This window comes from Hemiscyllium ocellatum, chromosome 11 (assembly GCF_020745735.1).
Source record: "Hemiscyllium ocellatum isolate sHemOce1 chromosome 11, sHemOce1.pat.X.cur, whole genome shotgun sequence".
In the NCBI taxonomy this organism is placed as follows: domain Eukaryota; kingdom Metazoa; phylum Chordata; class Chondrichthyes; order Orectolobiformes; family Hemiscylliidae; genus Hemiscyllium; species Hemiscyllium ocellatum.
This window is the reverse complement of record NC_083411.1, coordinates 55,084,375-55,099,773: the sequence shown is the minus strand read 5'-3', so window position 1 is coordinate 55,099,773 and position 15,399 is coordinate 55,084,375. Positions and strand designations below refer to the sequence as shown.

At 40.7% G+C, this 15,399-nt stretch overlaps 1 protein-coding gene across 1 annotated transcript in view; it reads left to right on the top strand.

The window, feature by feature from the left end:
• Positions 1–15,399, top strand: part of LOC132820007 (sodium- and chloride-dependent neutral and basic amino acid transporter B(0+)-like) — a 110,247-nt gene that overhangs the window by 6,894 nt on the left and 87,954 nt on the right. The window contains exon 4 of the mRNA XM_060831934.1: positions 766–877. Coding sequence (XP_060687917.1) covers positions 766–877 — 112 coding nt within the window. The remainder of the gene's footprint in view (positions 1–765; positions 878–15,399) is intronic.

Here is a 15,399-nt window from a genome sequence, read left to right as displayed (position 1 = left end):
GCCCGGAGGACACCCATGCAGACACTGGGAGAATGTGCAAACTCCACACAGACAGTTGCCCGAAGTGGGAATTGAAACCAGGTCCCTGGCGCAGTGCTAACCACTGTGCCACCCATATAGTGTATGCACTTAACATCGCTATTCAACTAATGATCGTCCATACTACTACTGCTCATGTCAAATTATGCATCTCACAAAGAATCAGAGAATCCCCCCAATGCAAATAGAGGCCATTCGGCCCATCATCTCTGCATTGTTTATCCCTGTATCCCTGCGTTTCCCGTGGCTTATCCACTTGGTCTGGACATCCCTGAAGACTAGGGACAATTCAGCATGGCCAGTCGACCTAAACTGCAGACCTGGAGAAAGTGAGGACTGCAGATGCTGGAGACCAGAGCTGAAAATGTGTTGCTGGAAAAGCGCAGCAGGTCAGACAGCATCTAAACTGCAGACCTTCAGACTGTGGGAGGAAACCAGAGCACCCAGCGGGAACTCCTGCAGACGTGGGGAGAAGCTGTAACCTCCCCACAGTGTGAACAGCCCGGATGGTGCCGCTCTCTAAACTGGGAATCCCGGTGTGAATAGTTGATAGGCAGAAGGATTCCAGCCGCTATCTCTGTAACTTTCCAATGGGGGTAGGGCAGTAAAGGCCAGATTTAACTGTGGGAGAGCCGTCACTGGAAGTAATTGATGGACAGGATCGGGGTAGTTTATATAATGAGGAGGATGTTGATTGAGGGAGTGTATTCCCACCGGTATTTACAGATGCACTCCAACAACACAAGCCGCACCACGTGACCGTCGTTCGTTGGGTCTCGCGCGTTCCAATTCGAACTCCTGGCCGTTGGCCACCAGCTGCTGCGGAGCGCGAACGCACGTCAGAACTACAACTCCCATGAGGCATCGCGGGCAGTCCATCTAATACCAAACGTTGGACTGCACTGCGCAAGTGCAGGGATGGCTAACGGCACCGTGGGTAATGTAGTCCAAACAGGATGTGTTGGCGGAAGTCTTGCGAGGAGAGTCAAAAAGCTAACTGCAGCACTGAAAGGCGCAGGAAAATGGTGTTTTTGATGTTATGAACAAAAGGGAATAAGAATGAAGGGAAAAGATAGTGAAAGTGCCTAGAGGCGGAGGTTGCTAACCGTTGTGAAGTAGCGATTGTACACATTGCTCAGAGCAAAGTCAAGATACAGGCTTGTGGGCAAATGGAAGGAAACTGGAGAGGGCAAACAGGGCAGCGCTTATATAGTTAATGGTAGGGCCCTGCAGAGTGCTGCTGAGCAGAGACCGAGGGATGCAGCTTCACAGTTCCTTCAGAGTCGCAGGTAGACAGGATTGTGAAGGAGGCGTTTGGTACACTTACCCTCATTGGTCAGTACATTGAGTATAGGAGTTAGGATGTACTTTGTGACTCTCCAAAACATTGGCCAGGCCACTTAGGGTCGTCTAGTTATCATTGTTGATCGTCAGGATAAACTCGTCTGGACAGTGGTGAGACCACTTATGTAATACTGTACTGAAACCAATTCTGGTCACTCTTCTATAGAAAAGGCATTGTTAAACTTGAGAGGACACAGAAATGTTGCTGGGATTGGAGGGCTTGATCCATTGGGAGAAGCTGAATAGACTGGACAAAGTTAAAAATCACAAAACTAGGTTATAGTCCAACAGGTTTATTTGGAAGTACTAGCTTTCAAAGCGCTGCTTATTCATCAGGTGAGTGTGAAGGAGGACAATTTTTAAAAACATTCTTCTTTGGAAATAGAACCAGTTTTACTCAAGATTGGGATACAGACAGACTCAAACCCTCACACCTATAAGGTGGTAAAAACAATGACTGCAGATATTGGAAACTAGATTTTGGATCAGTGGTGCTGGAAGAGCACAGCAGTTCAGGCAGCATCCAAAGTGCAGCGAAATCAAGGCGTTCTCTGAGCTGCGATGTCACCTGTTGTGATAAAACCTTAAGTTATCTGGAGAATGTGACTGAAAAGAAGTTCTGGGATTTACATATTAAAGAATTGAAACCAGCAAACCCATTCAAAAAGCTGAAAAACTTAACAATCTAGGTGTGTTCAACATATCATTGTGTCACTATAATTTTTTGCTATACATTCTGTGTCATAGGTCCTGATTCATAACCACCTGATGAAGAAGCAGCGCTTTGAAAGCTAGTGCTTCCAAATACCTGTTGGACTATAACCTGGTGTTGTATGACTTTTAACTTTGTCTGCCCCAGTCCAATTCTGGCTCCTCCAAATCATGAATAGGCTGGGCATTTTTCCCTAGATTATTGGAGTTGCGGGGTGACCTTAGGGTGGTTTATAAAATCATGAGGGGCATGGATAGGGTGAATAGCCAAGGTGCAGATGTCCAAAACTAGAGGGCAAAGGTTTAAAGGGAGTGGGGAAAGAATTAACAGGGAATCCAGGGGCAATGTTTTCATGCAGAGGAAGGTGCTTTTATGGAACAAGCTGCCAGAGGAAGTTGTGAAGGCTGATACAATTACAAAACTGGAAAGGCAACTTTTATATCAGATACATGAGGAGGAAGGTTTGGAGGGATATGGGCCAGACGTTAATGGGACTAGGTCAGATTGGGATGTCTGGTTGGCATAGACTAGTTGGACTGCAGTGTCTATATCTGTGCTGTATGACTCAATGATTCTATTCTAACCACCAGGTCGTTGTACCGCTCCAGTCTGAGATCAGGTCCTCAAATCATGTAGGCGTTTGAAGATACCATGCATGGCCATCTGTAGTTTCCTGCTGTGAGAGTCAGCACATTGCACCAGTCAAGCTTCAGTCATGAGGGCAGGAATGTAACATTGGGCTGGGTGGCAATATCTGAAAGACAGTAAAGGCTTGCACACAAGGGTGAAGAGTTCAGTGGTGTAAAGCTGGCTTGTGAAGATTTTGGTGGTTTTTATTTATTGATTAATTTTGGTGCAGGGATTTCCTGGTGGAAGAGTTTGAAATGAGTGTGATGCTGGTGAATGATTGGTGTGTGTTAGGGTGGGGAAGTCTGTGTTCATTGAAGGAAAGCCTCACAATCTCATCGTACCCATGTCGATGGGGTCAATGTCACCTTGTCCCTATCTCCTCTTTCCAGTTTCTGACCCTTCCTCTTTCCAAGACAGGAAATGGTGCACAGAGGTAACTTTGCAGCTCTCCAATGGCCAGGACGAAATGGAGAATGTGGTGCATCACCCTAAACTTGGAGAATCTCTCTGACACTCCTGGAAAGATTGCCCTCCTTACAGGAAGCCTTATGGTGTCACACTGTTTTGCTACATTCATGATTCTTTTCCCTCGTCCACAAGCATGACAGAAACAGCTCTCCTGAGGAAAATGGAATCAATGTCAGTAGCATCATTCGACTGCACTGATTGTATTTTCATTTCAAGCTTCAATCCTATAAAGAGGCCCTTTCCAACCTCCTGGCCATTGGAATCATGCATTTTCCTCCTGACAGTCATCCTGAGGCTGCCAAGTACAATTATCAAAGCTAAATAAAAGCAAAATAACGCGCATGCTCGGTGTGTAAAACAAATAGAGAATGTTGGAGAAATCAGCAGGTGTGGCTGACCTAAGGTTTTAGGAGCAACACTGTTGTATAGGTCCCTGAATGTTGATTGTACACAGGATCTAAACACAAAAAAGGCGCAATCTACAATCTGCAGCCACACTCTTCTGTCAACAACATTTCATTCCAGTATTAATACGAAATGAACTATTAGTTATGAAACCTGGTGACATTAATATTCAAGCAATTTATTTGACTTTCCCTTTTCTATATTTTGCAGGTGCTTTCCTTATTCCCTACATTCTGATGCTGGCAGTCACTGGGATGCCAATGTTTTTCCTGGAAACTTCCTTTGGGCAGTTTGCCAGCCTTGGACCGGATGCAGTGTGGAAAGCTGTGCCCATGTTACAGATTAGTCTTGATTTGGCAACAGTTTAAATGAGCAATTGTGTTTTATACCCATGAATATAGTCACTATATTTACTTCACCAGATGTTGGTGTTAGATCGCCTTGCAGAGATGTTGTTCACAATTAAAAGAGTGGAATATCCCCTTTCACTGTTTCAAATTCACTTTCTGAAACAGTGGTAGAGGCAGGAACCACTACAGCATTTAAAAACAGTCTAGATCATCACTTGAAACACCAAAGGATACAAGGCTAAGTGCTGGGAAATGGGATTAGAGTAGATCAGTTCTTGATAACTGGTACAGAAACAATAGGTTGAAGAGCATCTTCCTATGCTGTAACACTGTATGAGTTGATGTCATTAATTGAGGTAGACAGAGTGGAGATGCTGGAGAGATCCGTTTGTTGACTTCTGAATTTGACAGAACCTATTTGTGAAAATGATGTTGTAGGTGATTCTGCTGGGATCTGCAAGAACCTGTGAAACTTGAGTGAGTGAATTAGTGAAGACCTTTTCCAGTATAATTATCTTAAGGAGATGTTAATGGAACAGGGGAGTCTCCTTGTTATCCAAACTGGTGAAAGACCTTTGTTACTCCACGTTCATAATGTAAGCATGTTTGTGTACTATTTTCAAACAGATAGCTTTGCAATGAGATTTAAGTAAAACAACAGTTTCCTGTAATAATCTCGTGTCCCTTGATTTATAGGCATAAATCAGTTTCAGCCTTGGGCAAGCTCAACTATTGAGTTTTCATTGTCGTTTGGGGCAAAGATTTCTGAATATTCACTGCCCCTATTTTTGATTGATTGATGAAATTCCAAAAAATTACAGTCCAAAATGACTCACCCTTTATTGTAATATAGGAAACCTTCCTCCTGCGTTGACCATGTCAATCCCTGCAAGATTTTGTATGATGGCATTAGATCACCTATCATTCTTCTAAACTCCATCTGCAAATTTGGAAATATGATGTTGAACCCTGACTGAAGAGTCATAATGAACTCAAAATGTTAACTCTTTCTTTCTGCACGGATGCTACCAGGCCTGCTGAGTTTCTCGAGTGTTCTGTTTGTTTCTTTAAGATTCCCAGCCTCTGCAGTATTTTGTTTTTCTTCAAATCATTCCTACAGATTATAAATAGCTGGAGCCTAAACACTGACCCCTTTGGAACCACACTAGTTGAAGCTTACTAAACTAAAATTGAATCAGTTGTTCTTATACTCTTTCATGTCCATTAATCAGTTCTCAATCCATGCTAATATATTCCTCCCCCAACTCCCATGTGCTCTAATTTTTTTCACTCCAGTGTGGAACCTTTTTGAAAACATTCTGAAAATCTAAACCGACAACATCTATCGGTTCTTATTTAATATATTATTTAGATCCTTAAACTCTCCCAGGTTTGTCAAAGATGATTTTCTTTTTCTAAATCCATGTAGACTCTTCCAAATCCAATCATATTTTCTAAGTGGGCTGGAATTGTGTCTGCTTCTAATGGATTTACGTTTGCTTTTGCTGTTCTATTCCTTTTTACATGTATACAAAAACATTTACACTCTGCTTTTGTTTCTCACTCGTTTAGTTTCATAGTCCATTTTATCAATGTTTTCCTTGGTTCTCCTTTACTAAAATGCTCTGAATCTTTTATTTACTTTCTTTTTGACACTTTACAGGTGTCTTCCTTTGATCCATTATGATCTTAGATTTGTTTTGTTACCCGCAGTTGGAACACTATACTTGGGAGGTTTCTGTGCTTTAAAAGAATGTATTTTCATTGCTAATTACAGAGAGTGAAATTAGCTGGTATGCCTCCCACCTCATCCAGGCAGAATCAGCAGTGAGCTCAGAATCCAAAGCGAGCCTTAAAGCACTACAGGTGGGCACTTATGAAACACCATGAAGAACATCCCACCCAGTGATGATACCAGACAACTTGATTGTTATAAGAAAGGAATCACGCTCCTACCTCCACCAACTGTTTGATGGTGTGCGCAGTGTAATACTGTGGTCAACTGAGTCTTTAACAAATCATTTGACCATTAATTATTTGTGTATGATGAGAGAGTTACTGACTTTAACACCCACCAATGCTCCATGCTTTGGGAATGAGGTCAGGGAGTGTACAGGAATGTTGTGCATTAGCCTACAGTTCCATATAATATCTATCCCCACCAAAAACATATGCTGTTGTGACCTGTGGTATTCCATCATCTTTGTTTGTCTTTCAGTGTTAACCATTAAATGTCTACTGTCGTACCTTTCATTTTGGGTCGTAATCCACCCATAACTAATCTTTATCTTCACCGTTTATTAAATCCCTTTGTTTATATTTAATATAATCATTTTTGATTGAACTACATCACTTTCAAACTCAATGTAAGATGCTATCATTTACTCTATCTTATAAATAAGCCAGTTTATTGCACACAAAAAAGGACAAGAAACAGCAATTATAGTCCGTTATACAAGAACTAATTGAAATGGTCTTTTCCAACTGTAAAAAATAAAGAGTTAACCTTTTTATGAGTTATCATTAAATTCTTCATTCCAGATTTGTATTGAATTCAAATTTTGCCATCTGTTATGACAGGAATCGAACCCTGGTTCCCAGAACATTATCTTGATCTCTGGATTAACAGTTCAGCAATAATACCACCAGGCCGTTTCCTCCCCTTATAAATTATCTGTAAGGTGCTTAGAGATGTCTTACGTTTATGCAAAAGACTATAAGTGGATACCTTTCTTGTTTTCATTCACAGTGAAAGGTAATGTCCTCGATGTTCTCGCCTTGCTGTTAAGACATGCTGCCTCATTGAGTAGTTTGCTGTTTACATAGGATTCGGAGCAGCTCCTTTGCCTTTGGTATGATACTGGGACAGGCCAGTAAAATCTCAGACTATTGGCTTTATTAGTAAATTATTTCTTAGATAAACATCCATTTCAATCCCTTCTAAAATACATAACTGATGACAGCATATCTGGAATCCTGAAAATCTCAGCCTTATTGTTCAGAATTTTTGTTGCAAATGCAATGAAAATGCGACATTTGAAGTTGAATGACTCAAGAATTTTACATTTCAATAATTTCGAAACATATCTATCCAAATTAAGGTTCTTGGAATTAAAGTACAGCTTATACTCATCCATCACGTGCGCACATAATCCTCTGGAAATACAAACAACAACAGAAATTGCAATGCCAACTGGCAACTAGATAAGATTGATTTTGTCTACCAGCTAATTCTGTGAGGAGGAATGGTGTGCCCTTATTCAAGAAGGGCTGTAAAGAAAAGCTGGGGTACAATAGATCAGTAAGCCTAACATGTATGGTAGGTAAGTTGCTTGAGAAGATTCTACGGGGTAAGGTGTACATGCGTTTGGAAAAACGGTTTGTTTAGGAGTAGTCAGCATGGTTTTGTGAATGAGAGACTATGCCTCACAAATTTGTTAGCAACCTTTGGTGAAGTGACCAGGAAGGTGATTGAGGGTGGGGCGGTAGACATAGTCAAAATGGATTTCAGTATGGCCTTTGATAAGATTCCACATGGTAGGCTGCTCTGAAAGGCTAGATCGCATGTAATCCAGTTGGAGCTGGCACATTGGATCCACAATTGGCTTGATGGTAGAAAGCAGTGGGTAATAACGGAAAGCTGCTTGTTGGACTGCAACAAGTGGAATGCTTCAGAGGTTGGTGCTTGGCCCATTACTGTTTGTTATCTATATGAATGATTTGGATGAGAATGTTCAAAGCGTGATTAGTAACTTTGCTAACGACGCTAAAATAGGTGGTATAATGGAGAGTGAGGAAGGTTATCATAAATTGCAACAGGACCTTGATCAGCTGGGAGTGGTCCGAGAAATGGCAAGTGGAACTTAATATAGATAAGCGTGAGGTCTTGCATTTTGGAAAATCAAATCAAGGTAGGAGTTTCATGGTGAATGGTAAGGCTGTAAGGAGTGAGTGGAACAGAAGGATCTTAGAGTTCAGGGATTCCCAGTTTACTGAAAGTGGAGTCACAGGTAGATAGGGCAGTGAAGAAGGCTTTTTGGCACACTGGCCTTCATCAGTCTGGCCAATGAGTATAGAAATTGGGGAGTTATGTTGCAGTTAAACAGGACATTCGTGATGCCGCGCTTGAAGTATTGTGTTCAGTTTTGGTCACTTTGTTATTGGAAATATGTTATTAAACTGGAAAGAGTGCAGTAGAAATTTACAAGGATGTTGCTTGGACTCAATGGTCTGAGTTATAGGGAGAGCTTGGACAAGCTAGGACCTTTTTTTTTAGAGTGTAGGAGACTGAGGGAGGATCTTATAGAGGTGTATAAGATGATAAGGGGCATAGGTAGGGTGAATGCTCTGTCTTTTCACAGAATTGGGGAATTGAGGACCAAAGGGCATCAGTTTAAGGTTAGAGGAAAAGAATAAAAGGGAATAAAACTGAAGGACAACCTTTTTCATAAGAAGAGTGGTATGCATATGGAATGAGCTGCCAGTGGAAGTGGGTATATTAACAACATTTAAAAGCCATTTGGACAAATAGATGGATAGGAAAGAATTAGAAGGATATGGGCCAAGTGCAGGGAAATGGGATTAGGACAGATGGACATTTGCAATTTTTGAGAAGGTTAGTAGCTCAGGTTGTGGTTCAGGTTGTAAGTTTGCTCGCTGCGTTGGTACATTTGTTCTCAGACATTTTGCTAGGTAACATAATCAGTGAGCCTCTGTTGAAGCGCTGGTGTTCCGTCCTACTTTCTCTTTACGAGTCTCAATCTGTCATGATGGGTGATATCTTCTGGTTCTTTTTCTAAGTCCAAATGGGGTCCAGATCGATATATTTGCTGATGGAGTTTCGGTTTGAATGCCAGGCTTCTAGGAATTCCCATGGGTGTCTTTGTTTAGCCTGTCCCAGGATGGATGTATTGTCCCAGTCGAACTAGTGTCCCATTTCATCTGTGTGTAAGGATACCAGTGATAGTTGGTTATGTCTTTTGGTGGCTACTTGGTGCTCGTGTATCCTGTTGGCAATTTTCCTGTCCATCTATCCAATGTAATGTTTGTTGCAGTTCTTCCAGGGTATTTTGTAGAGTGACGTTTTGGTCAGCATGGGGCAGTTTGGGCCAAAGGGCCTGCTGCCGTGCTGTAGGACTCTATGGTTCAATGTCTCTTAATTTATTTCAAAACAGTTTCAAAACTAATCTCATGCTTCTTATTTAATTTTAAGGTTTGGGCATAAATACCATTGTATTTACAGCATTTGACAACATTTCATATACCTGTGTCCTCGCCTACAGTCTGTACTACCTGTTTGCATCCTTCCAATCACCATTGCCGTGAGTAGAGTGCTTCAGTTGGTGGGGAGTGGATGAAACATGCAGCAGGACTCTCAAAGGGACAGTGCTCAATTCTGTTGGGACTGATTGCTCATTCTGTCAATCTGAATGAGTGAGAGAAATGGACAATCGTTTTGCATAGAACATCTTGCACAGATGTCAGTAGCAAGAATATTATTGAGTCATTGGATTTCCAAGGATAATCAACGATACCTTTTTTTTTGAATATAGGGTAAGCATTCATGAAAATAATATTTCTATTGCCGGGAATTTAGTACACTTTGGGCCATAAGTATACATTATATCAGAACAGACAATTGTAAATTGTCTGAATTCTGACTTAAATTTCAACTTTTTCATTAACTTCAGTGTGTTAAAATTGCTGACTAATAATGTTCTGACAGCAGGGAATTGTACTGCACAATTTGTCTGTGCCCAGTTAAGGTGAGATGCAAACATCTTGCTGCCTGCTCATCAATATGGTTGCCAGGATCACATCGGGTTTATGACGCAGGAACAGACCATGTGCCAATTGAAATTCTGCAATTCAGCAGGGGAGAGTGAGAGTTGCAGAAGCAATGTGTAAATGTCAGGTGGTCTCATATTTGTTCCCCTCATATAAAGCTGGTATTTTTTGCTCTTGAATACAAGGCATTCTGCTGGTCTTCTGACAGACACTGCTCTGTGATGGCACTGTACAACTATGATGGTCATGGGCAATACATGATTGGCTGGCCACACCCAGTTGAAATCAAAAAGTATGGGGTTGGAAAAGCACAGCGGGTCAGGCAGCATCAGTGGGACAGGAGAGCCGATGTTTTGGGCAGAAGTCCTTCTTTCAGAATGGGGTTTATGCCCGAAATGTCAACTCTCGTATTCATCAGATGCTGCCTGACCTGTTGTACTTTTCCAGCAGTATGGTTTTGGTCTCTGACTCTCTGGGATCTGCATTCCTCACTTTCTTCTACGTCTTGTTGGGCTAGTTGAAGAAGGGTCAGTGGAAGAACAAAGGTTCTGCGTACACCATTTAACAATTAATTCCTAAAATGTTTTCTAATCTAGGCAGCAAAACCCCAAGATACCAGCAGAGTCAACTCTTACCAGAATTGGCTGCTAACACAAAAAGTTATTTCTTGCCTTCAGAGCAGCTGCATTCTATCCCTCTCTGTCCCTCTCTGTCTCTCACTCTCATTCTTGCTCTCTCGCTCTCTCACTTTCTCTCCATAGTCATAGAGACGTACAGCAAAGAAACAGGCCCTTCGGTCCAACTTGTCCATGCCGACCAGATATCCCAACCCAATCTACTCCCGCCTGCCAACACCCGGCCAATATCTCTCCAAACCCTTCCTAATCATATGCCCATCCAGATGCCTTTTAAATATTGCAATTCTACTAGCTTCCACCACTTCCTCTGGCAGCTCATTCCATACATTTACCATCATCGGCATAGAAAAGTTGCCCCTTAAGTCTCTTTTATATTTTTCCCCTCTCACCCTAAACCTGTGCTCTCTAGTTCTGGACTCTCCAACCCCAGGAAAAAGACTTTGTCTGTTTATCCTACCCCTCAGCCTCTGACGCTCCTGGGAAAACAGCCCCAGCCTATTCAACCTCTCCCTATTGCTCAAATCTCCAACCTTGGCATCATCCTTGTAAATCTTTTGTGCACATTTTCAAATTTCACAACATCCTTCCAATAGAAGGAGACCAGAATTGCACGCAATATTCTAAAATTTGCCTAAAAATGTCCTGTAAGCTGCAATGTGACTTCTCAACTCCTGTACTCAATAGTCTGACCAATTTGATTTTCAGTCAGTTTTGGGTTTGGTTTGTTGTTCATGATGTCCTAATTTCTGAGCAGAGCCATAGTCTTCCCACCATTCTCCTCTCAGGAACATTTTAGTTTCATTTTAAATGAGGGAAGGTTTGTAAAACATAACTATGACTCCTGTAAATTGGATCTACTCCATCATCTGTAAGTGTGTTACTGTTATGATAGAATCCAGCATTTTGCCCACTAGGCTAACCGGTCTATGCTTCCTTCTTTTTTTCTGAAATGGCGGGACTATGTTCATTACTTTCAAAATCTTTGTCAAATCCCAATTTCACCTCTCTCTGCATCAAATGGGCATATTTTTCTTTCGTCTAATTGTTTCAGATTCATATACCCACAGAAACATTTAAAATCTGCTTTCATGTCTCTCTTGTTAGCCAATTCTGATTTTCATTTTTCTTTTCTTGTCCTTTACTGAAGTCTTCAAGACCCCAAACCTCAGCTCACTACCGTTTAGGGGGATATTCTTAGATTTTAACTTGCATTGAATGTTGTCTTTACGTCTCTTTGTCACCACAGTTGGACTACATTTTCTGTGCAGTGTTTTTGCCTTAAAGGAATGTACATAAAGTGTGGATTTTACATTAAATTATATTTATCGTAGATTGTCTTCAAATTCTACTTCTGCTTCTATGAGTTTTCCAGTCTATCATGTCTTTCCCAGTTGACCTGTCTGCTATTTAGATATAAGGCCCGAGATTTGACTGATTGTGAAAGCATTTCAATGTTAAACTATTTCATATTACTGTCAGTCAGTCTTCCCTAGAGACTCCTTCTCTACAGGGGTGTTAATTAGTCTTTTCTCATACAGAATGCTTGATCCAAAATTGCATCCTCGTTGATTCGTGAACACACTGATCTAGGAGATCAATTGCGAACTTTCTCTGTACTTGTCCTGCAAGCTGTCACTGCTATTAATGTTTGCCCAGTCTATATGAAGAGTAAATTTGTCAATGATCAATGATTACCCAAATTACATGGAGCACAAGTCTCCTGACATTCACTCTGCCCTACTCTGCAGCTACTGTTGGGGGCTGTGTAATAACGTACGCAAGTGCTTTCTCCCCCTTGATTTTACTGAGATCCACCCAAACTGATTCTAATTCTTGATTTCCTGAGGTTAGGTTCTTTCACTCTACTGTCATTATCCCAAAGTTTTGTTATTCCTTTGGTATTGCTACCATTTCAAGTTAGAGTTGCAAAGTCATAACAGTTTGGAAATGGACCCTTTGGTCCAACTAGTCCATGCCGACCATATTCCCTAACTAAACTAGTCCCACTTGCCTGTGTCTGGCCCACATCCCTCCAATTCTTTCCTATTCAAGTATTTATCCAAATGTCTTGCAAATTTTGTAACTGTATCTGCATCCATCACTTCCTCTGGCAGTTCATTCCACATACGAACCACTCTCTGTATGAAAAAGTTGCCCCTCATGTCATTTTTGAATCTTTCTCCTCTCATCTTTTAAAAATATACCCTTAAATTTTGAACACGCCCACACTAGGGAAGAGACTATTGCTATTCACCTTATCCATGTCCCTCATGACTTTATAAACCTCAATAAGGTAATCTCTCATCCTCCTACTTTGCACAAAAAAGTCCCAGTCCACCCAGTGTTTCTTTATAACTGAATCCCTCCATTCCTGGCAACATCCTGTTCTATCTTTTCTGAACTAATGATATCAGCAATACTATTTATTGTTAGATCATATATAATTTTAATTGGAACTCATAAATCATCTAGTTTGTCTCAAGTGCATTTGAATTGGTGCTTTTATCAAACACTTCTTCCTACTTCTTTCTGACACCACTTTCATCACTAATGCCATTTCTTTTCCAATCTTTTCCAAATGCAAACATTTCAGTTTCATCCAAAACACTGCTGCATCTCATTGTCTTGGCATTTCCTTTCTTGCCTTTGTATGTTCTGAAACTCCTAATCTGTCCTGCTGCTGCCACCATCCAACACAATTTGTGTTTGGTTCATGTTCTATCCCACAAATTAGAACGTAGAAAAGAAAAGAAGTTTACCAAATAGGGAGAATAAACAGATGAAAATTGGGAAAACTGTAGTTGCAGTTTATGGGATCATGTGATACTGATGAGGTTTATGCACACATTGTGTGTGCTCAGAGGACTGATTTATTTTTCTCTAGTATCATTATCCCAGAGTTTTGTTCTTACTATGGTATTGATGCAATTATGAGTAATAGAGTCATACAGCATGAAAGCAGATCTTTGGTCCAACAGTCCATGCCAACTGTGTTCCCAAACTAACATGCTTCTGCTTGCCTACTTTTGGTCTAAATCCCTCCAAACCTTTCCTATTCATGTACTTATCCAAATGTCTTTTAAATGTTGTAAATGTACCTGCATCCACCACTTCCTGTGGTATTTCATTCCACATCTCTGTGGTTGTCCCTTATTGCATTTTTAAATCTTACTCCTCACATTCAAACGATGCCCCCTAGTTTTGAACTCACCCACCCTAGGAAAAAGACCCATCCTGATAAATGATATTGGTAACAATATTTGCTATTAGGTCATATATAAATTTGATTTATACTCATTGATCTAATTTATGCTAAGCACTTTTTGCAATTGAATTTGTGCTTCTCGCAAGCACCTCTTCCTTGCGCCACATTATTCACTAATGCCCTTTCATTTCCTGTTTTTCCTAAATGCACACATTTCATTTTCATCCAAAACACTGCTCTCTGTCAATGCCGTGCATTTCTGTTGCTGCTTTTGATTTTTCTGAAAACTTCTACTTTCAAGTCTGTCCGTCCGCTCTCATTGCCCAATCATTGTGTGTCTGTTTGAAATTCTGTCTCCAAACCAGAAAGTAGTAGAAACAAGGTTTACTAAATAGGAGGAAGAAACAGAAGGAAATTGGCAAAACTGCAGTTGCTATTTATGGGATGATATGATGCCGAGAGGTTTGTACACCCTGATCGTGTGCACTCAGAGGTTCATTCAATAATCACTCTTTCTGTTTAAGTTCTTCACTGAGCCTTCATTGGAAATATGTTGAAGTCCTGTAGTATACTCTTGTCCATGTTCTTGCCAGTTCTGAAATCTTGTGTGATAAATCAACAGTTATTGAAGTCACGCTTAATAATTGAATGCAATATTATCAGTGACAAGCAGTTCAAAATCCGTAAAATTGACCATTGCAAACAGGGTGATTTGCCCGAGCTGGGCTCTGTGTGAGTGCAGCGTACAGACTATAACTCTGTGTTCTGATCCATCTGTAATGTTGCCATGCAAAGGGATTAAACTAATTCAGACAGAGTGGAACAATGACCTTAATTATATCACTAGAATTTGAAATATAAGAATTTGAGCAAAAAACTGGAAATAAAATGTTGACTTCATTGAACGTGACCAGGAGACTCTTGAATTGTTGACTGTACCTCATTGGCAGACTGGTCTATAATAAACTGTTTTATCTTAGCAAATGCGGTTGTCCGTTAACTGCCATCTAAAGAGGCCTAATGACCTGCACAACTAAGATTAGCAGTTAATGCCTGCCCTCCTAATAATCTGTACGTCCTAAGTAAGTAAATTATCCTTTAAAAACTTGTTCCATAATTTCCAGATCCAATCTGCAATTTCTCTCTGGACAATGGATATTTTGAAATTGTTAATATAACATGGCTGCAGACAAACAATGAAACTTGTCGAAATGGATCAGAAATCTCCATTCCTCACCATGGTCCGAGTGAGCAATACTAGGAGTAAGTACGTTTCAGGGAGCTACACCTCTAATCTGCATAGCTGGGCCAACAACTCCTCCTGGGATAGTTCGTTGGTAAATGAGAGAGAAGCTGTTTGATTGCAGTCAAGATTTACATTATTCTCCTCTTGTATACTAACAGGGGCTCCTGCTTTAGTTTGTATTTCCCTGGTTTGTAACACCGCAGCTTTCCTTTTAACAGAAATTTAAGCAGTGTAGATTTTATCAAACAAATATTTATTTTCTTATATATTTGGGTTTGAAGACCGATCTCCCTTTCTTTGAATTATCAATTGAATATAGTATTGTGTTCAACCCATAATCCAGGGAAATTTATTAGGGAAATTGGGAGTGAACAGATGTTTAATGATATGAAGGAGCTGAATTCACTGGGAGAGACTAACCCAGGTAGTTTTAAGAGAGCAATGTCAGGCTGTCAATGAAGCACCGTCAGGAACTCCTTCAAACCAAATCAGCCCACAAGGGAATCACATCAGCATTGACTATTTAACAAAGCCTTATTCCTATAAAAAATGAGTAGAATGAGAGACAATATTGA